This window comes from Sorex fumeus, unplaced genomic scaffold, assembly GCF_029834395.1.
Source record: "Sorex fumeus unplaced genomic scaffold, SorFum_2.1 ptg000073l, whole genome shotgun sequence".
Taxonomy (NCBI): domain Eukaryota; kingdom Metazoa; phylum Chordata; class Mammalia; order Eulipotyphla; family Soricidae; genus Sorex; species Sorex fumeus.
Window position 1 is genome coordinate 3,189,357 of NW_026606130.1, and position 24,151 is coordinate 3,213,507.

The 24,151-nt window shown below is 35.9% G+C and overlaps 1 protein-coding gene across 1 annotated transcript in view; it reads right to left on the bottom strand.

Annotated features, from left to right (window-relative positions):
• Positions 1-12,690: 12,690 nt before the first annotated feature.
• Positions 12,691-24,151, bottom strand: part of CHIC1 (cysteine rich hydrophobic domain 1) — a 63,734-nt gene continuing 52,273 nt past the window's right edge. The window contains exons 4-6 of the mRNA XM_056130037.1: positions 22,583-22,639; positions 16,587-16,646; positions 12,691-14,976 (exon numbers count right to left, since the gene is read on the bottom strand). Of these exons, the coding sequence (XP_055986012.1) occupies positions 14,926-14,976; positions 16,587-16,646; positions 22,583-22,639 (168 nt within the window). The 3' untranslated portion in view covers positions 12,691-14,925. The remainder of the gene's footprint in view (positions 14,977-16,586; positions 16,647-22,582; positions 22,640-24,151) is intronic.

Below are 24,151 nucleotides of genomic sequence, written 5' to 3' on the forward strand. Positions count from 1 at the left end.
AATTTTCAGTGTCCATTACCCCTTCATGTTTGTTTCTTCTTAGTATTTTCTTTTAAGGTTGCAATGTATTTCTACACCTAGAGTTTTAAGCATACATGCAACTTTAAATTTACCAAGTAATGTGCTGGAGTGATAGTGCAATGGCGCTGAACTGGGTTTGATCCCACAAGCCCTCAAGAAGTGATCACTGAGCACCACTGGGCGTTTGAATCACCCCAACACCACCCCCCACCTCCACCACCAATTTTTTTTCCAAAAAACTTTAAGCAAGTATGTGTTGAGTTTATTCTCAGTGACCCACTGAGAATAAACTGGAATATCGCTGGAGAGATAGCACAGCGGTAGGGCGTTTGCCTTACAAGCGGCCAACAAGGCCGACCCGAGTTCGATTCCTCCGCCCCTCTCAGAGAGCCCGGCAAGCTACTGAGAGTATTCCATATGCCAAACACAGTAACAACAAAGTCTCCAATGGAGACGTTACTGGGCCCGCTCGAGCAAATCGACGATCAACGGGAGGGCCTATACCTATGGATTCTTTTCTTTTCATAGAAGTCCATTTAGTATTTTTCACAGAGCTGGCCTAGTGTCAATATATTTCTTTAGCTGTTGTTTTTTCCAAAAAGCTTTTAGTTAAACCTTTATGCCTAACTGGATAGAGGATTCTTGGTCTTTTTCCTTCAACACTTTGGCTATTTCATATACTTTCCTTCAGGCCTATAAAACTTCAGTTGAGAAATCTATCACATGAAGGTTTCATTATAGATGATCGATTTCCTCTTGCTACACTTATCTCCATCTTTGGATTTGCCATTTTAACTACAATGTGTCTTGGTGTGTGTGACTTTTGAGCTTCCTAGATCTTGTTATGTCTCCCTTCTCAGACTGAGTGAATTCTTGGCTAGTATACCTTCAACCAAGAAACTATCTTCTTCTTATCCCTCTCCTTCTAGAACCCCTATGATCCAAATGTTGTTTTCTTGATTCTCTCTTAAGTATATTATAATTTACTATTTTTTTATAATTCTTTTTCTATTTTCTTTTTTTGTGATGATTTCTATTACCTTAACCTTAAGCTCACAGATTTGACCTTCAGCATTACATATTCTGCGGTTGTTTTTGATTTTTATTTTATTTTACTCTATAAAGTTGCTCACGATATTGATTACATTTTTTGTGTTTTCTTTTTGGGTCACACCCAGCAATGCTCAGGGGTTACTCGTGGCTCTGTGCTCAGGAATTACTTCTGGCGGTGCTTGGGGGACCATATGGGATGCTGGGGATTGAGCCCGGGTCGGCCGCATTGCGCAAGGCAAACGTCTTACCTGCTGTTCTATCGCTCCGGCCCTAATATTTGATTACATTTAATATTTGAACACCAATACTACCACCATTACACCTTCCCACCACATTTCGAATGTTTCCATCCAAACTCCAAACCCTGCCCCCAAAGCAGAACCAAGGTAATTTATTTAGTATTGTTTATTGTGAATAATCTGCTAAAAAATGATCCAAGAAAGGTTTCTTAGAGGAAAGTGTGTGAAGATTGTTGTATTTCACACAGGAGCCATTAAGTCATTTTATAAGAGATTAGTAACATGTTGTTAAAAGTTGAGCCTTGTGTGCATATATATATATATATATATATATATATCTGTATAAATATACTTCCTCCTAGGATTGGTTGTCTTCTACTTTAAACCCCATCAAATGTGGTGTACTACTCTTGTTGTATTAGTGGTGTAAAGTATGAGATGTCCAGGAATAGATTCACTCATGAATGAGGCTCTTCCAAGCATGTGGAGGGCTGCAGTAGCATAGCAGTGATTGAGTTCTGGAAGTTTTCAGCTGCTGGGACTCTGTTGTGGGGAGGGAAACTCTCCTGCCCCCCTCCGAGTTGTTCTGGTGAAAACAGCCCGGCGCAGTGTCTGGAGGTGTCTCTGCAGTGTGTCTTTCTATGTTGCTCTCTCTGTAATTGTGTTTTTAGTTTCACTGTTTTGCTCTTTAGCTCAATGATTTGTTTATATTTTTCTCATATTTTCTTTCATACTTTGTTATTTAAAAATTTATTGTCCTGGATTTCATTTAGTGAACATCATTAAGAATGTTGGTTAGGGTTGAAAATTCTGGTGTGCCCTTGGGAGGTGGGCTGGCCAAGTCCCACCCTGACACAGCCCTGGTGGCCACACTCACACCCTACTGCCACAGCCAAGCCAAGGGCTGAACTCCACTCCTTCACGAATATTCTCTGTATTCTCTGTCAAACTGCGAATAATTTCAGCTACTCTGGTGCCCAGGCTGAGTACTCTGGTGTTCTTCCAAGTTGGGGTGAGCAACCTCAGTGGATGGCACTGTACTTCTAGAAGCTCCAGCATCAATGCCCACCTCCCATAGCCACTGCTATTTCAACTCATTGTCCCAGACCATAGATCCTGACATCTCTGGGCCATGCAGATACCTTCTAAATCCTCAATATTGAAATTCCAGTAGAAGCACACCAAATTAGATGGGAAAGTAACAATGAAACCACCAAACTCAGCAAACAAAAAAAGCTCAAGTAGCAACAAACAGCTTAATAAGTTTGTAGACAAGAATTTAACAGCTCCATTATCAGATATAACAATTTTCACAGAAAATTTCATTATGTCTAGTGCTACATGAGGTATAGTGGTAAAGGTCCACTATATAACAATATAACAAAATTTCATTATGTCTAGTGCTACATGAGGTATAGTGGTAAAGGTCCACTATATAACAATATAACAATTTTAACAATTTTAACAATTTTAACAATTTTAACAAATATAACAATTTTCACAGAAAATTTCATTATGTCTAGTGCTACATGAGGTATAGTGGTAAAGGTCCACTGCCTTGGCAGTGTTTGGGGGCTAATAATTATGAACTTATGATAATGACAGTGTCTCTGACTTTGTGTGGATCTTTGCAACCACTGTAAAATTGATGTCATAACTACTCTATAGCATCTATAATTTAAGTGTCTACCTGGTCTGTACTGGGCCAGAGTGATAGCATAGCGGGAAGGGCATTTGCCTTGCAAGCAGCTGACCTGGGTTAGATTCCTCTACCCCTCTCGGAGAGCCCGGCAAGCTACTGAGAGTATTCCACCTGCACAGCAAAGCCTGGCAAGCTACCCGTGACATATTCGATATACCAATAACAGTAACAACAAGTCTCACATTGGAGACATTACTGGTGCCCACTTGGGCAAATTGATGAACAACGGGAGGACAATGCTACAGTGCTACCTGGTCTGTACTATGACCCAGAGTTTACAATTGCTAGTGTCAGGCAGAAGTTCTGGTGCCAAAGTCGAATCAGTCTGAACAGCAATTGAATCATGGTCAAAAGTACTGAAAATAGCTAATTAGCAAGCTGGCGGTCCTTTGTAGCTACTGGAGGATTTGTGTTTGCCAGTACCTAGCAGCAATTGTAGTGCTGAACTTCACTAGACCTGTGGTGTGATGTGTTTGGCAAGACTTGTGGCACCAACTTTGAGTGGTGTATGTTCTTGCCTAATGATAAAATCATGGGTGGGGAGGTAATATATCTCTGGGCTATCTTTAAGTAGGCCTACATGAATTACTTTTTTTTTATTTTGCCACACTTGGGGATGCTCAGAATTTACATGTGGCCCTACATGTGGGAATTATTTCTTGTCGGGCTCAGAAATATGAGATGCTGGAGGTTGAACCCGTTGGGACTGTTAGCAAGGCAAGCACTTACCCGCTGTACTATTTATTCAGCCCCTTAAGCATTGTAAACCATTGACTCTCAATTAAAAAGTTAAAGTAACTAAAAATAAATTGCTATTAATTTTTTAAATTTGAAACATTATAATGATACCACCTTGTATTGATCCTTGTTTTTGAGTTTTTTTGGCTTGTTTTCTAAGTCACACCCAGAGGTGCTCAGGTTTACTCCTGAGTTTGCACTCAGCGATCACTTCTGGTAGGCTTGGGAGACCATATGGGATTCCAGGGATCAAACCTGGGTTGGCTGCTTGCAAGGAAAGCACCTAACCTGCTGTACTATCAATCCGGTCCATTTATTTTTGGATTCTTATGATTACGGTTTCAACTTCATTACTTATTTTTGGTCTGCTCATGATTCGTATTTCTCACTAATTTAGTCTGGGAATGTTGCATGTTTCTAGGAATTTGTCAATTTCTTCTAGTCTTTCCAAGTTAATGCATATGATTGTAATCTCTTATGACCCCTTAAATTTCTGTAGCATCTGTTGTAACTTTTATTTTGTTCATCTCTTAGATTGCCTTTTTGATTTCTCTATTGTTTTCTTCCTAAGTTTTCCCCTATCTGCTTACTGAATTTTAGTGTTGTCTTTTGCTTTCCCTTATTCTTTTTAAGTGTGAAATTTAGATTTCTTATTTGTGAGTCATACTGTTTTCTGAGATAAGCCTTTATTGCTCTAAACCTTCCACTTGGTTTTGTTTTTACTGAATCCCAAAGATTTTAAGTCATATCTTCATTTTCATTTATTTCCAAGTAATTTATTATTTCACTTTTGAGTTCCTTATTGACTTAATAAATGTTTAGTAGTAGGTTATTTATTCCCCATACATTTGTGGTTTCCTCCTTTCCTGATTTCTAGTTTTATACTTTTATTATAAACCTGATATTACTTAACCTTCATAGATTTATTGAGGTCTCTTTTGTGTCCAAACATATGGACTATCCTTGAGAATGTTCTATGAGCACTTTTAAAGAATTTGCATTCTCATGTTTGGTGGGGTGGAATGTAATATATAGCTATTAAGTCCATCTCGTCTAATTTTTCATTTAAAACCTTTGTTTTCTGATTTTCTGTCCAGATGATTCCTCTCTTGCTCTAAGTAGGTGACTAAAGTTTCCACTCTTATTTTTTGTCAGTGTCTCCTCATGACCCATATGTTGCATAGTTCTCACTGTCACTGTCCACTGTCCTCCCGATGTTCATCGATTTGCTTGAGCAGGCCCAGTAACGTCTCCGTAGTGACACTTGTTACTGCGTTTGGCATATAGAATACGTCATGGGGAGCTTGCCAGGTTTTGCCCTGGGGGTGAGATACTCTCGGTAGCTTGCCGGGCTCTCTGAGAGGGGCGGAGGAATCGAACTCGGGTCGGCCATGTTGGCTGTGTGCAATGCAAATGCCCTACCCGCTGTGCTATGGCTCCAGCCCTGCATAGTTCTCATAATTTTATATATTTTTTTTTTGCTTTTTGGGCCACACCCAGCGATGCTCAGGGGTCACTCCTGGCTCATGCACTCAGGAATTGCTCCTGGCGGCGCTCGGGGGACCATATGGGACGCTGGGAATCGAACCTGTGTTGGCCATGTTGTCTGCGTGCAAGGCAAACGCCCTACCCGCTGTGCTATTGCTCCAGCCCCATAATTTCATATTTTTACAACTAATTTTAAAATAACTTTTAAATTAGAGAACTGTGATTTACAAAGTTATTGATAGTTGAGTTTTAGGAATAAAATATTTCAAAACCAATCCCATCACCAGTGTCAACTTCCCTCTACGTTTTCCTATATTCGATCCCTACACCCACCCACACATCTACCACCCTGCCTGCACATTACAAAGTTCTGGTGGTTACACCTTAATTCTCATGTTTTCAATGTTGCTGACTCTGTTTTGGATATATAACTATACCATTTTCCCACATCACCAGTATAAATGAAACCCTGATCCCTGTTCACCCAATTACTTTCCCTTTCTTCACTTCTTCCTCTCCCCCGTGATTTCTTTTTTTTCCCCTCTATCCTTCTCCTCTCTAAATTCTGTGGTCAAGGGTGATCTAGGCATTCCCCCTTTATTATATTTCCTCTTCCAGTTATTCAGATAAGTGAGATTTTCCTGAGTTTATCTTTCTTCTTCTGGCTTACTTCACATCTTCCAGTTCCAATGAGGTTACAGCAAATTGCATGATTTCATCATTCCTTGAAGTTGTGTATATATATATATATATATATATATATATATATATATCTTCATAATCTATTCACTTGCCACTGGACACCTACTTTGATTCCATATCATAGCTATTGTACTAAAGTGCATCAATGAATAATGGTGTACATACATCCTTTTGAATGATGACCAAAAGTGGAATTGCTGGGTCATATGGAGGTTCAATTCTAAGTTATTACTGTTTTCCCCATGGGTTGTACCAGAAAATATTCTCACCAGCAGTGGATGACAGTTGCTTTTTTAAATTACATTCTTGTCAACACAAATTGTTCCTATTATTTTTTATATGTGCCAGCCTCGTAACTTATTTTTCCCCTTATTTCACCTATAATCATCTGAGAGTTATTATTTTGTTTGGGGGCCAAACCCGCGGATACTTAGGAGTTATTCCTAGTAATGCACTCAGTACTTACTCCTGGTGGGCTCAGGGGACCATATGGGATGACAGGGATCCAACTCAGGGTGGTCATGTGCAAAGCAAGTGCCCTACCCACTGTGCTATCTCTCCAGCCTATCTGTGAGTTACTTTTTAGGCTTACTACTTTGATTCTTCATTTTGGTCTATTGTTTCTATAGACTTATCTAGCATTCTTATATCTCATTTATTTAACTCCTCACATCCCAAATTTGTTACTTTCTTGAAGCTTCAGTTTCTACCTATGTCAATTTATTCCAGAGCTCTTTTATCCCCATTTTATTTTATATATTAGGATTTCTGAATTCCTTGTACCACTCTGACTTGCCTTTGCTTTCTTCCACTCCTTTGATTTTATCGTGACAATTATTATTATCTGATTTGTAACGTTCCACATATGTTGGATGTTGAATTCTGGAGATGTACCCCTACTTGTGATATATTCCCTTGAGGTTTCAAGTTGCTGTGTGTTATAATCATTAGTAACTTAGAGCTCAAAAGCTCAAGTACTTTTACGTTCTAGCAAGTGGAGGTGTTCCTTTGATCTCTATTTGGTCTCTGCTATCTTCCTTCGGTATTAAGATTTGTAGTTTTTGGAAGCAGTGTGTAGGAGGCATGTGGAGGAATACAGCTGCTGAGAACAAGTTTGGAACAAATTGGTTCATGTTTGTGGCACCTGTTAATATTGCCTGGGGTTTGATCTGAGATTTGATCATCTTTTCTTTTTTGAGGGGTGGAGTGGGTGTCACAACTAGCAGTGTTTGGGGTTTACTCCTAGCTCTGCACTCTAGGATCACTCCTGGCAAGGGTTGCGGAGTCGTCTAGGGTGCTGGGGATTGAACTTGAATTGGGGGCATGTAAGGTAAGCACCCTAATCACTGTACTATTGTTCTGGCCCTTGATCATCTTTTCAACGTCAACACATTTGAAGGTATCATTCTCAAAGGTAGTGTAGTCAAGATTAGGACAACTTGAGCTTTCTCCTCATGATTCCTGTATGCCTAAAAATTTCATGTAATACTGGGTAGATAAAAGAAATCATTTACTTTAATTTTTTTTTTTGTATATACTGTTGGGATTTGCCTCGTTACTTTAATTAAACAAGTTAAATTTTTTTCATGCATCCCCTCCCCTGGAATTGTTACACAACTCCTCCACCTGGTGCTGCAATCCACAATTTTTTGGTTATTGGGTCACACCCAGAGACACACAGGAATTACTCCTGGCTGAGCGCAGGGATCACTTTGGGTATACTGCTTGGAGAACCATATGGGATGCCAGGATCAAACCTAGGTTGGCTTGTGCAAGGCAAGCACTTTACTGTACTCCTTCTCAGTCCCTCCCAAATCCCCTGATTTACGAAAGGAAATATTTGTATTCACCAGGAAATTTTCAACATTTAACTAAAAGAAGTATCCTGTGAAATGTTCAATATTACTACCCTCAGTAACATAAAATGTAACTTCAAATTATTTCCCAGACAGCATATGCAAGGCTTTGTTAATGAAAAGTATAGATTTTTCAGAGCAAATATTTTCAAATCAGAATTTAAAGAGAAACACGAAACTTCTTTGTAGGTTTGTAATCTCTGCTTAACATTTTGAAGATTAAATTCCTTTTGAAATGTTCAGTATAATTACCAAAGATACTAAATAATTTTAAGTGTACATTATGCTGCTTTGCTAAATTTTCACAAGTTCTGCAATAAGTTATTTAAAGGTTTAATAATATTTCTTGTTAATAAGCTTGAGTACTAAGTCAAATAGATGAGGCTTACACTCAAATTTCTCATGCAGTTTACTGATAAGTGCCTCAAGTTATTTCAAACTCTGGTACCACATGGTCCCCTGAGTACAGCCAGGTGTAACACCTGAGCACAGAGCTGGAGTTCCCTTTGCGGAATTGCCTCTTAGTTTCACAGAGTGTGCCCCCAAACCAGCCAACCAAGGAGTGAAGAATCAAAAATTTTGCCAAGTAAACTCACATTTCACATTTTTTGAATAAAAATGTATGCTTAGTAAAGTGTAATCCCTTTGCATTTTAATTTATAGTCCAGAGGTATGCATGCGGGGAAAATGCAAAATTGTTTAGAAACAAATTTCTAATTAGTCAAATACCAAACATTGGGCAGAATAAAGGACTTAAAGCTAATATGTGAGATGAATTATTTCCAGGGTCAGACATAACATTAACAAGTATGGGAAGTGAAATATGTAAAATACACTATTTGAAAGGATGTCTTAAGTAATTACTTAACAATGATGAAGAAACATTAAAGGGAAAGAACGACAATGTGATGCATCAAAGAACACACAATGAATTAACATAGATTTGCACTTTATTGAATTTTGCATCCTGAGATGAGAAATTTTTAGTTCTGACAAGTGAACAATGACAGAAGCAACAGAGAAAGTTTCACAGAGGCAGGTATCCTTCGTGTTGGCACAGCTGCATATAGATTAAGTTCTTCCAAGGGAGTCACTCTCTAATTCAAGGGAGAAAAATAAATTCATTCCACACACTATGTAAGAATATAAGATGCTTGAAAGTTCTTATTTTGAATGGACACACCAACTTTTCTTTTCTGGTAAAACTATCCCAGCAGGAATTTTCTGACAGAAAGTAGTAATTCTTAACTTTTCAATGTGATGTTTTAATCAAGGATCACTTTCTAGATCCACAAATTTCCTATTTCTGTAGCCAAAACTCAAATTTGTACATGATTAGTTTTAGTATGGCAAACTGGCTTGTAGATTATATAATTTATAACTTTCATAACTTGTTTTAATGTCCAGGCAACAAAAAATGATTTGCTTACCTGAAAGTAGAATGTGAAGAAATCAAGTCAAGATAAAAGCAAGTAAGAAAAGCAAGAATAAAAAACATCTGAGGGCAAGGGATGTGGCTTAGTGGTAAAGTGCCTGCCTTGCACTTCTGAGACCTGTGCTCAATTCCCAGCACAGCAATAAAATAAAATAAAATAAAATAAAATGAACATCTGCAAAATGATTGCTTGAATCATTATGGTGAGTTTACACACAGAACTACATTGAGACTCAGAAATTGATATTTATTTCAATGTTAGAACATGACATACCACTTTCTACATTTCCAATACTCTATGTGCACATATGAATTTACATATACACACAAATAATTAGCTTAGTTATATTATTCTGAAACAGAAAAGAAAATTGAAGGCAAATTCTAACCTAAGTTATAGCCCAATACAGCTAAAACACAGATACAGAGACACAGATATACGCACAATCTCTCCAGTATTTCATTATTTAGGAAACAGGTAAGCAAGCTGTGGATAAAGCCTTAGTTCTTTTATAAAAGTGACTCCCAACAGTTTCATCATAAGGATCCTTCTTAGTATCTTCACACTTTTTCAAGTATTTGACTTAATAAGCTGAACATAATAATACAATTTCCTCTCTTTTAAAATCAAGTATATAATTACCAATCACAGTTTCTGATCAATGTGTAATAAAGATGTTAACAGAATTAAAAGTGTATATAAGTAAAATACATAGAAATTCTTAATTGGCTTGGGCAGCATATTGTGGTTAAATGTATGATTTCTGGTACTTTTTGAAATGCTGAAAAAGGTTCATGGATTTCCTCACTGTTATCATGATCTGCCCCAAGTTAGGAACCACTGGTTTACATCCACCTGCTTTTCCTCCCTAATGCAAATATTAATACAACACAATTATACATGCTTAACACACAGGGGATTAATAACAAAATTTATACTGAAAAAAGGGAAAAAACACTCACTCTTAAAAGAAATTTCTTATTCTGCGATAGAAAACATAACTATATAGATTTGAAGGAATCTATCTAGGAATTACAAAATTATGATATCCATTGTATCTTTCAGTCAACTTTGAATGCACATTAATATATGAAAAAATCCTCAATTCCCCTGTGAGGTAGGTCCAGATTATTGTCCCCACTTCCACAATGAAGACATGAGGTACAGAGGAATTAAGCAGCAGAACTAATAATTAAATTAGAAGCGACTTGGGTTTAAATTTCATACCCCTTTCATTTCCATTTCAGTTTGATCCAACAGACCTTTTTGAGGGTATGAAATATGATTAGATGCTGAAGCTGATGTTGATTAGGATATGATATTATTTTCACCTCAATGTCAAAATGGATCCTCCCATACTATCCTTTGCTTTTACACTTATAATTCTTTCCTGATACCAACTGCAGAGACAGATTCTACACAGGCAAAGCAGCCTCAGCCCTTAGTTCCTAGGGAAACTACATTCATTTTTATCACTATGAATGGGCTGAGATCTAGTAAGAATCAATATTTTGAGCCTGTGGGATACAAACATACCAGGTAGGTGCCAGTTGGCATATCAAACTTAAACCCTGTGCAAGGCACTGTGAGAGTTTCCATCAAGGAAAATGATTCTGAGATTCCGTAGAGTAAAAAAAGATTTTAAGGTTTCTGAGAATCACAGAATGTTAGGTGACCTCTAACCTTTTCTCCCAGCTTTACATTCAACCCCATAATTTTAAAGATGAAGGGACTGACATGTATCTTGCCTGAAGCCTACAGTATTAGATCATATCCTCATATATTATAGATATGAAAAAGTCCACAGAATGGAACACACTCTCAGGTTGCCGTCATTAAAATTAAAAAGCTGGCTCAGAATCAGGAATGGGAAATTTGGGGTACATATTACATACCCACATATTAAACACGAATAGATATTATTAATAAAACCTATTCCTTTTCTATAAAAAATTTCCCAACAATTCACCATATAAATAAAATTGAACAATTTGACAACTGTTGCAAAAAGGATCTTTTAAAAGAAAAATATTATAGGCATAAGAGGACCTACTTTCTATGAATTTGAGCACATTATAAGCAAATTAACAAAAAGTATTTCCAACTTGTAAAGTTACTGTACTTAATCAGGTATAATAATTTATACACCTGCCTAGACCAATGTAGTCAATTATGAAAAAAATTGTTTAGGTTTTGTTAAAGTATGGAGGTTTGATTTTTTTTATGTGGAGGTTTATTTGTCAACAAAATAAAATGGTAATGATTTTCAATCATTTGTAAACAAAATGCTAATGATTTTAAAGCTTTTTTAAATTTTAAAAACCTTACTTGTTCGAAGGTTTACAAAAGTTCTGCAAGTTTAATTAAATTATTAATTAAACAAAACAAAAATGCTTAATTTAAAATGATATTGTGTTAAATATTAACAGACTAATTGTTCAGATATTAATTTTCTAGGTCAAAGGATATGTGTATTAAACATTTACATGGGTTTGGGGCAGATTTAATCAATGACCACTATAGTTTTAAATTATGTCAAATTACACATTTACCAGCATTAGAATTAAACTAGTTTTGCTTGTGTGACAGTTCTTTTCTATAATATTTTGTCATCAATATATCACATGATTGAAGGAAAACAAAGAAACAGGTTTTAAATAACAGAAGAAATAAAGTACAGTAGTAAAATTTGAAAAGGATGGTCTGCATCTAATGATCTACTAGCTCATCTTTTCTGTTTCCTTCAACATAAAATGTAATCTTGATTCAAAATACAAGGCACTTCTTCACCTACTTCTAATGTTTTATTAAATTGTCTCTTTCCTAAATTAACACAGGGAAAGAAGGGGAAAAATAAAAGGAAAAGGTTAGAAATGATCTCATTTTATCCATGACTTAGGTGTTTAAAGGGCAATGGTAGTGGAGAAACATAAGGAAATGTTAAAGAAAGAACAGTTTTCAACTTGTAATCTCAAAGCTTTGTAAGATATATATATGTATATATATATGTATATATATACACTTTGGCTTAACATTATTTCTGTGTAAACTAACACAGCATGCTTCACAAAGGAGTATTATGTAATGGGAAAATGAAAAATTATCTTCTTCAACCTAAAAACCAACTTCCACAAATATTCTTTTTAACTAAATGGAAATCTCCACGTATGTTCTATCTTGAGGATAAAAGAAAAGGGTTTTGATCAACTGGGGAGGAGTTAATGAGAACAGTGTACTGTGACATTTCAACATTCACTGCTGCCAATTTCTTTGAAAACAAACTACAAAGAGCATTCCAGAATGCCCGGTGCTAATTAGCTCTGTTCAAAGGAAAACAGTTTGAAAAGCAGTAATATTAGAAAGGTTAACAAAAATAAAAAAGAAAGGAAAAGAAAAAGAGAAAGAATGTGGATATTTTCTGAGTAGTTCAATAAAATAAGATGGATTATAGGGTAATGAAAAAAGAAATTTAAGAGCAATTCAAGTAGTTTTAAAAATAAGGTCTGCAGATATTGGCAAGTGTTTTTTTTAAATGACAGATGTCATTATAACTTGAAATATACTGACACCTCCAGATATATTCTATTCCTGTCTTAGTATGTTTCATGGAAATAATTTAATATTTTTTGTTGTTTTTGAGAAAAATGAAGCATGATTCACACATTGCAGAAAAAGGTTACTGGATAGTCAAATTTTGAGTTTACAGCAAAAAAGAGAATTCACAGTTGACATTTAAAAGTAATAATTTTTCATCAGTGACAATTTGAAATTTTATATTATGCTAGAAACCAATTTTGGTATTAAACTGCCCATTTAAAGCATAAAATCCTGATAATTAGCTGAAACATATCAGAAATACAATTTTTCCCTGACCATAGCTATAAAACAAGACATTTGGTATTTCAGTTTTCACCTTGTCTATAAAAATACACCTTCAATTTTGCAGCAGAGCAGCAAAATGATATTTGTAGGCACACACAACATTTCAATGTTAGAGATTTTGGGTTGGGTGGCAGGGGAGTAATGGAGTTCTACAAGATGTGGAAAAGTGTTTGTGCAAGTACGTACTGTCATATATAAAATAGTATTCCTTTTATCCTCTTTTGCTAATCTGAGACTGTAAATTTATAAGTAGCCACACATTTTAAAAGAGGCTTTACAAAACCTGATCTTGTTTAAGGAAATGATTGTTCTTTTCACTGGGCTGGAAGTTTACTTTAAAAAGTTAACTAAAAATAATAAGTATGTTGAGAAATAAAAACTAACTTGTACTAAATATTTAAATGTTATTTTTAGCAGTATGAATGGCATAGAATGCCTCAAGCATACATTTGCTGCTGAATTAACAATATAAATTTCTATTATGTTGAAATTTTAAAATCTAGAAGAATGAGTGTTCTGCTCTCACTCATCTTAATTATGAACAGAAATGGGGAAATATGCAAATACTAATTAAAAGCTACATGTATGTTGAATTTATAAGCAAAATACTTTTGTCTATTTGTTTTTCCTTATTATATCCATGTCTTAAAAATCCTAAAAGAGAGGATAAAGAACATTAAACAAATATAAATCAGCCACTCTCTTATTCTTCAGGTACAATTTCTCAATTACCTCTCTGTTTTCCAAAGTAGAATGTCAGAAAATCCACAAGGAGATTAACAGTGGCTTTCAGGGGGACAGGGAAGTTTAAATACCCCCCAGGATTGAAAGGTCACAATTGTGCATATTTTCAAATGAGTGATACAGAAAGGGAAGTGAGAATAGTGGCATTGTGAAAGATGTCAAAATCTTATCCAAGTAGAAATGGAGAGGAAAATGGAAACTAGTGAAGTAAATTAAAAAAATAAGGTTCTTAGATTTCAGATGCAATGCAGAATATCTCAGACAACTTCAATTTTAATCCACTTGTCAAAGGGCAACCCTATGCTTACACCTGAAAATTTTAACATACTTATTATGGTTTTGCCATAAAACAGCATGTTAACAATTTATACATTCAAAAGGATGCTTACAAACTTCATTCATATTAAAATCTATGCAGAATTTTGGCAATACAGTAAGAATAATATTACATTATGTAAACCATGGCACATCACATTTTGCATTATGCAAAGAGACAATATTTACAAGACTTTAAGAGTTTAAATATTTTATCCACTAACAAGTGATATTTTAGCAAAGTGCAGGACAAACCCAGTGCTATTAATTGCATGTCCTTTATAAGCAGCTAAAAGTAGAACCATTTCTAAAAGCTAACAAAAGCTTATTTATGTGTGTTCAGTAAGAGATAGGGAGCATTTAGTTGCCTAGAAAAGTGATGCATATTTAGAAACAGTGAGTATGAAAAGTATTATAAGGCAGCATGCTCAGGACAAATTTTTGTTTTTTAAACTCCAGCACTGATGTTTTATCTTTAGTAGCATCTCTCTATATATACATAGGTGTTTCTGTGAAATCATTTAAAAATTGAGAGTGCAAAACACAAGCATCATTTAACAAAAACAAAGCCAAAAACGATGTGCAAAATTTCTTATTAAACCAACTCAAATAAAAAGTGAAGAGAATATTCTACCATTATAAAGAGAAAGTTGAACACAGCAAAGGAGACCATCTTCATTCCAAAATCATCTACAAGGCACTAAGGGTAGGAAATGACAAGTAACACAGAAGTGACTGAATAAAACTCCTCAGTCAGGTCGGAATATGGGATATTTTGGTAAGAATTCTATTAGTATGACCTATAAAATAAAAACAAACAATAATATATTGACAAAGTAATTCTCATTTAAAACAACATATATAAAATAGAAAGTCTATAATAATTTTCACAGGATCATATTTTGATCTTGTATATAAAATGAGTGAAATATATTTTAAGTTACAAAAAGTTATCATTAGCTTGGCAATCAAGTTAAATTGGCAAACGTAATGTCTTAGAGTAGCTAAAAGATTTTTTTTTATCTGATTCACAGTACTTTTTAGGTGCAGAAAAGTTAACCCGATTATCATGTTCTTCTCCACTTCCCTTCCCTTTTTATTTTAAAAGAACAGAAGTGATTAAAGTTGTATTATATAGACTAGAAAGAATACTTATCATATATATTTTTCAATTAAAGTAGTTTATATTGGTTGCTTATTACCATCTTTTATAGGTTTTTATGAATAATAGTACTTAAGTGGATTTTGACATTTTTATAAAGACAGGTTTGTAAATACAATAATAACCTACTTATAAACTTATAGACATTGATATAAAATTAATATATAAATTTGTAATAGATTATGTGAGGTTCTCTAGTTACAGTGTTTTAGATTTGTAGTCATTTGAACATTTCCCCCAAAAGTATTCAAAGTGATGGGCCAGAGTGCTAGCACAGCGGCTAGAGGTTTGCCTCGCATGCAACTGATACATGTTCTTTCCTGGGAACCCCATAAATTCCCTCAAGCCCGAAAGGAATGATCTCTGAGCTCAGAGCCAGGGATAACTCCTGAGCACTGACAGATGTGGCTTACCAAACAAAATTATTAAAAGTGAAAAGAATTATCAAATAATCCTCATTCATGAAACTGAAATAGAACATTTGTGATAAAATGTATACTGTATGTTAGCAACTTCAGTTTGGATAAATTTTGTATCTTTTGAATGCTGAAGATGCTGAACTTATCATACTGGGCATATGAACATTTATAATAAAGATCGCATAGCTTCCAGTAAAAAAAGCACATATAGTTCTTCAGAAAAGTTAAATATCAGGGACTGGGGAGATAATATAGCAGGTAGGGTGCTTGCCTTACATGCAACCAACCTGGGTTTGATCTCTGGCAAATGGTTCTCTGAGCCCCACCAGGAATGTTCTCTGAGCAAGCCTTGAGCTGGATGTGGCTTGCAAACCAAAAACTAAATCAAACCAAACCAAACCAAGAAAGGTTAAATATCAGCTAAGAAAAGCCAGATAGACATATGTATCTATAAATTAAGTTAATTCCATTTTCTGCTAGTGTCTCATAAGATTATATTATTAGAAATATTTTGTTCAACAGAAGCTATGCCCATCACAATATGTGATAGCATATATCTATACTAAAAGAAGATAAAAACTGTGCAATGTCTTCATCTGAGCATATTAGCTAAGATTTTTCTGTATCTGAGTAATTGCTACCTTTCAAGATATTTTTATTTTGGCTGTAAATATAAAGAAGGTGAAAAAAATCTCCTCACTGTTAAAACTGAAAACTTTTAGGCTGTAAAAAAAAAAAAACTAAGAAGGTGTAACAAAGGATAAACAAAGTACAATGTAACATTTAGAAAAGTATAAAAAATTTAAATTAAAAACCACTGCATACTTACATACTCCATCATATTGCTAGTTTCACATTTCCTTTTAGTCAGCTTCCAGTGCAAAGCAAGCTAAAGAAAGTGTATTAAAATTTGTTATCAATTTATAATGATTACCTATACATTTGAGTAAATCAATGAAATAATACAGGAGCAAGTAAATAAACAAGAAGTGAAAACAGCATTTCAAAATTTTGGGATCAAGAGATATAGTATAGTAGGTAAGGTGCTTGCTTTACCCTGAGCCCTGAGCACAACCAGGTGTGGCCCCCAAAACTCAAAAAACAAATAAATAAGTGAAACATATCTTGACAACAATGGTAGATGGAAACTTACACTCTGGTGAAGGGTATGGTGATGGAATATCTGATGCATGAAATCCTTCCATTATCAATATTGTAAATTACAGAACTTAATATGGAATTTACATAGTACATTTATTTTTTATAGATTTAATATTAATTTATGATAAAAACTCTCAACATAATGGGTACAGAATGAACGCACCTTAAGATAGTAAAGGTTACTATATATCAGAAAGTCCATAGCTAACATTATAATCAATGGTGAGAACCTGAAAATATTTTCTTTAAGATCAAAACAAATCAAAGGATATGTTCTCATTCTCACCAATTCTACTCAATATAGTTTTGGAAGCTCCCACAAGAACAATTATATAAGAAAAGAATACAAAATAATCCAACTTGTAAAAGAGGAAGTAAAACTATTTGATGATGACATGACAATATACATAGAAAATCTCAAAGATTCCAACAAAAAAGTTACTAGAAACAAGAAACATAAGAAAAGTGGCAGGCTACAAATCAATATTTAAAAATCTATTGTCATCACTAATTATCAGGGAGATGCAAATCAAAACAATGAGAAATCATCTCATGTCACAGAGATTGGTACACATTAAAAAGAACAAGAACAACCTGTGCTGGCACAGAAGCAGGGAGAAAGGGACTCTTATTCATTGCTGGTGGGAATGCCAACTGGTCTGGCCTTTGTGGAAAATGATATGGACACTCTTCAAAAACTAGAAATTGAGACCTACAGATATGACTCAGCAACAGAGCTTTTAATACTATACCCTAGGGGCCCCAAAGCACAATGCAGAAAAGCCACCTGAGCTTCTATGTTCACCATAGCAATATTCACAACATTCAGAATCTGGAAACAACCAAGTGTTTAAGAACAGATAACTGGATAAAGAAACTATGGTACATCTACACAATGGAATATTACACAGCCAGTAGGAAAAAAAATGAATTTGCTTATACATGGATAAACATGGAGAGTATCATGCTTAAATGAAATGAGTCACAGGGAAAGAGAATAAACAATCTTACTCATTTGCATGATGTAAAAATATAGTATGAGAATAATACACAAAGAGAGAAGAAATGAAGACCAGGAAGATAAGTTCATGGTAAAAAGCTTGCTACAACTTGTGGGTGAATGCACTTAGGACAGAGAAGGGACCACTATGACAATGATAACTGATCACTCTGGACAAGAACTGAGTGCTAAATGGAGGAAAAGTAATATACATTTTAACCTTTCAATAACAGTACTGCAAACCAGTGTTTGAAAGTGGAGAAGGGAGAGAGAGAGCGAGAGCGAGCGAGAGAGAGAAGAGTTAGGTGTTGGAACACTATATATATGACTGAAAACCAATCACGGACAGCTTTGTACCTGTGTATCTCATGGTGATTTAATAAAAAAAATCAGTTGCATTTCTATATGTGAATAACGAACAAACAAATAAAAATTGGTACAGCAATCTGATTTACATTAAGAATAATAAAGTATCTTAGAGTAAATTTAACCAAAGAAGTGAAAGACCTTGGCATGCACAGCTACGGCTGTGCTTTAAAAACATAAAGAAAAATTCATGTCTGCTATTTAAAAAAAATAGCTCCGCCCCTCTCAGAGAGCCCGGCAAGCTACTGAGAGTATCTCGCCTGCACAGCAAAACCTGGCAAGCTACCCATGACGTATTTGATATGCCAAACACAGTAACAACAAAGTCTCACAATGGAGACATTACTGGGCCCACTCGAGAAAATCAATGAACAATGGGAGGACAGTGACAGTGACAGTGACAGTGACCACAGAAAAACTTTTAATTAATTATTAATCTCTTTTTTTCACCGAACAAAAAAGAAGCAACCAAAAAAGAAAAGAGATTTCATCCTCATAGACTGGAAGAATTTACATCATTAAAATGGTGATGTTATTTAATATAACAATCAAGTCAATGTCCAGAAAAACAACCACACATATATGGATGACTAATTCACACTGAAGTAGTCAAAAGCCTATGATGAAGCAAGAAGTTTCTTCAATAAACAGTGATGGGAAAGTGGATAGCTACATGCAAAAGAATAAAATTAGACTATGATCTAATACCATAGACAAAAACTAAATCAACATAGATTAAGACTTGAAAGTAAAACCTAAACCATAAAATACACAGGAGAAACATAGAAATTATGGGTCCTTGATATCAGCCTTAGAAATGTGTTTGGGGACTTGATTCCAAAGGTAAGAGAAATGAGAGCACAGGAAAGTAAAAAGCACCTGCAGAGTGACAGCCGCATCAAAGAAACATCTTATTGAATGGAAGAAAATATACACATATCACATGGCTGACAAAGTCATATAAACTATACAAAGAACTTATAAAACTTAGTAAGTGAAAAACAATCTGACTAAAACTTGGGGAGAAGCTCTGAACATTTTTCCAAAGAAAACATACAGATGGACAATAGGCACATAAAAAAATCATACATCATCTCTTATCATTAGGGAAATGAAATGGAAAAAAACAATGATATATTACCTCACACCTGTGTGAATGGGTATAATCCCAAATACAAGAAACAAGAGGGGAGAGAAGGGAACCCTATATACTATTGCTGGTAATATAAATTAGTGTAGCCATTATGAATATAGGATAGAGATTCCTTAAAAAAATTAAAAGTAGAAATCCTATATAAAATTAATTTGCCCTATTTGTTTATCTGAAAAACACAAAAACTTTTATTGCAACATTATTTACAAAAAACAAGAACTGGAAAAATACTTAAATTCTCAATGACTAATGAATGGTAAGGAGGGTGTCGGACACAATGGAATATTATTCAGTTATTAAAAAAACCAATTCTGTTATTTTTTTTAAAATGTAGCAGTACTGCTATTTATTCAGCCATTGATTGAATTGGGCATGAACTTCACCTTACTTTTATTTTACTTAAAAATTTTTTAATTGAATATCTGTGAGATAGACCATTACAAAGCTATTCATAATTGGGTTTCAGTCATACAATAATCTAGCACCCATCCCTCCATCAGTGTACATTTCCCACCACCAATGTCCCGTTTCCCTCCCACCACCCCCCAATACCCACCCCCACCCCTAGCCTCCCTCATGGGAGGCACTTTCTTTCTTGTTTGCTCTCTCCTTTTCCTTTTGTGCATTAGGGTTTGCAATACAGGTGCAAAGAGGTCATCGTTTTTGCTCAGGGCATTCAGTATTTTTATTGGGACGATAAGGCTAGAGTAGCTTTTCAATTGGGTGGATGCTTTGGGGTGTGGATATGACTACTGAGGCTTTTGGAAGTACAGGGAGGTGGGGGAGGTAGCCTACCTTGACCCCAATAAAGCTTAGAGATTTCAGTCACAAAATCTTCATACCAGAATTTTCAGCAGATTATGTTTCACTGAGATCTGTCCTGAGATGGTGGAGTCAGGCCAGGGGTATGGCAGTGATTTTGGATTGTGGGAGCAAGCAGCTGCTGGGGGCTGTTTGGGCTGGCCCCAGACGAACCCACTCCTCTCCGATTTACCTCAGTCTGTTCAGCCATGCATGGGTCCGAAATTAACTGCGACTTTTGATCTCTTTTGAGATTTATTTATGGGTCTCTGAAGCAAGGCCGGTAGTAGAGCTTACATGGTGGCACTGGAGTTGGTTTATTGGGGTGATGGCCAGTAGTAATTCCAGAAGTATTAGGAAGTGGGGGGAGGTAGCCCATCTCAACTCTGAGAAAGTCTGGAGATTTCAGTTGCAAAACTCGCATACCCAAATTTTCAGCAGACAATCTTGTTATTTGCAACAGTATTCAAGTATATAGAGGGTATTATGCTTCATGAAATAAATCAGATGCACAAAAACAAATATATGACTTCACTCACATAAGGCATATGAAGAGAAAAGAAACAGATGAGATATAAATAGAATGAACATAAGATTTGGACTATAAAGCCAATTAGTAGTTAGCAAAAGACAAAGGAGAAGGGAGAAGTAAATAAGAACAAAGCACATGCATGTATAGTATAGATTGGACTTTTAGTGTTGAACTTAATACATAATGCTGATTTTTAACTGACGTGTACTTGAAAGTTTCATGGTGTTATAATGCAATGTTACTTCAATAAAATTATGATTATCAATTTCACAGGTAATAATATATTAAAAAACCCTCATCATTTGCTCTAAAAGAATTTACTATTTTTATCACTTTTATGGCACAGGTGTCAAGACATGAAAACAATTGACTTTGGAGACAAAAAGCTTTAATATATATATATATATATATTTTTTTTTTTTTGCTTTTTTTGGGTCAGCCCCAGCGATGCTCAGGGGTTACTCCTGGCTCATGCACTCATGAATTGCTCCTGGTGCTGCTCAGAGGACCATATGGGGTGCTGGGAATCGAACCTGTGTCGGCCATGTTGGCTGCGTGCAAGGCAAACGCCCTACCCGCTGTGCTATCACTTCAGCTCCAAGCTTTAATATTTTAAGGTTTTTTTGTGACTAAAGAAAAAAAATTTTTTTGAGAATAGCTTATCATATATTTTTTTAAATTCTTATTAGTGAAACACCATGAGGTACAGTTTTAGACTTACAAATTTTTGTGCTTGGGTTTTAGTTATATAATGTTCGAGTACCCATCCCTCCACCAGTGCCCATTCTCCACCACCACTAATCCCTGGTGGGATTTGGGGGACCATATGGGATATCAGGGATCGAACCAGGATGACTGTGTTCATGGCAAATGCTCTACCCACTGTACTATCACTATTACTTATATATATTTTTATTAGTGAAACACTATGAGTTACAGTTGTAGACTTACAGATTTTTGTGCTTGGGTTTCAGTTATACAGTGACTGAGTACCCACCCGTCCACCAGTGCCTAGTCCCCATCTCCAATGCTCCCAGAACCCCTCCCATTCCCTCCCCGCTCCCACCTCACCGCTGTGGCAGCTTGTTCTCTCTCTCCTTTTGGGTGTAGTGAGTGGCAATCATGTTTGGTCTATAGTCTATTTTCAGGATGAATCTCTCATCCTGGGAGGATCCTCCCAACACCTTTTATTTGGTACTCCCTTCTCTATCTGAGCTGCCTTCTCCCCCAGCATATGCGTATCACTATTACTTTTGAAAGGTAGGTGAAAGTGATTGTATTTATAAGCTGTTCTGGTCCTCAGAGTATCTGAGTGCGAGCCTAATCATAGAGGTTAAATATGAAAAAAATGATTTAAGGTTTGGAAGTAGGGAATGGCATGGAAGGAGAAGGTCCCTCAGCCAGTAATAGGTAAAAATCATGATCTTGGATCACTTACTTTTTTTTCAAAATGCAAATAATTTTACTTTGTGTCCTGAACTTCATGTTTGCTGTTTAAAAAAGATAGCACAGAAAATCTTTTCGTGTTGTAAAGAGTATATACTAAAAAGCAGAGTATGATCTATTATTTTTTGGGGGGTGGGGAGCACACCCAGTAGTGCTCAGGGCTCATTCCTCTGTTCTGAGGGATCACTCCCGGCAGGGTTCAGGGGACGGAACCCAGGTTGGCCACATGCAAGGCTAGAGTCCTCCCCACTGTACTATCTTTCCAGCCCTGAGTGTAATCTATTCTTTGGTGGCCTGAGAAAATTCCACTTCTTTAGTTTAATAATGCATATATATAAATGGACACATATTTTTAAATGTTTTTACCTTATGATATAATCTGTTATTTTCCCATTCCAGCAACTTCTGAATTGATCTTCTGGTCTAAAAGAAAGAATCAAGATTTTGTTACAATATATGCTAAAGAACTTTGTGAACTATGTGTATATTTATTTTCTGTTATTTTCTGTTCATATTATTTCTTCCTATTGGTTTTCTACTGGAAATCAGAAAAAAGAAAAAATACCACAACTCATGTTAGCTACTAAAAGATAAGGAATGTGTATTATACTGTTATAAGACCTCTCTATCCACACACACACAAGAAATCTTTTCAAAATGAAAGAGAAAATGGGGAGAACATATGTTTGCTTCCTTTTTTGATATCAACAAAAATACTTTAAAACCTGGATGAATCTGCACAGAACAACCTAAAAGAACAATGATTTGCAGTAAGGATGGAAGGAACAGCACCAAAGAATGATGAGAAAGAAAGATGGATGGATGAGGAAGGTGAGAGAGGTTTCTGTAATAACAAACTATCATCTAAAGGAAATTTCTAAGGTATGAAATCTTACTCTAGTTTATAGGACAGGGGTTGCACTAAATGTTTGGCATGATCCTACACATCAGCATGGGCTCTAGAGGCAAGAAAATAAAGGGCATAAAAATGGCATCAGAGCCCTGGGTGGGGACCATCCTGAAAATCTCTCACAATTTAGATGACAGCAAACTATTGGATACTGTTTCAGTTTTCATCACTATAGCAACAGCCTTGAGGACAAATTCCTGAAACATACTGAAATTGCCTGCTTGCTTCTGACAAATGTATTTAACCCTGCCAGCCCACATTTGACTGCTAGCAAGCAAGTTGCACACTCATAGACAGAAAGCACTCTGCCAATCTCACATGGAATTCTACTGTCTGAGGGGCCACCCTGCACACAGCCAGTCTCTGCATTTAACCAATGCTGGAGCATGAGCTTTGTAACTAGATGGGGCTGAAGTCCCAGGCTTCTCATTAACTTGCCCCTGCATAGAATCTCCAGCTCTATCCAGTTCTCTGTCCTACAGTTAGGTAGATATAGAACATCAGCAACCTAAAAAGTGCTGGTCAGCATACAGCCCAATTAGCAGTCAAAAGACACATCCCTGGTTGCTGCATAGGTCTGTTGTAGGCTGGAACATAGGTGCTGCTGAGCAACTGTTATAGCAATGCTGATTTTTGGTAGATTGTTGCTACACACCCAGAAAGACTGTGCCACCAGTCAGTTCCTGAATGACTGTGCTGCTAAAGAGCTAGGGCTGAGGCCTACCTTTTCAGGGATCCATAACAGCTACTGAGGTAGCTAGATACTTAAAACAGAAAGCTTTTTCACCCTTTGCAGTACAGTTATTATCTCAGTAATTGGTAGGTACAGGTGACCCTGAATTACTCAGTCACTACCATGCATCCTTGAACCTGGTGCCACAGCTAGCATTAGGAACTAGGAACTCTGAAATCTCCTGTCAACATTACTGCTGCTTGAAACTAGTGCTACCACAGTACCCATGACTAAGTCTTGGGAACATTCTGATTGACACAGACACAACTGAAACATTAGACACTGTCCATAT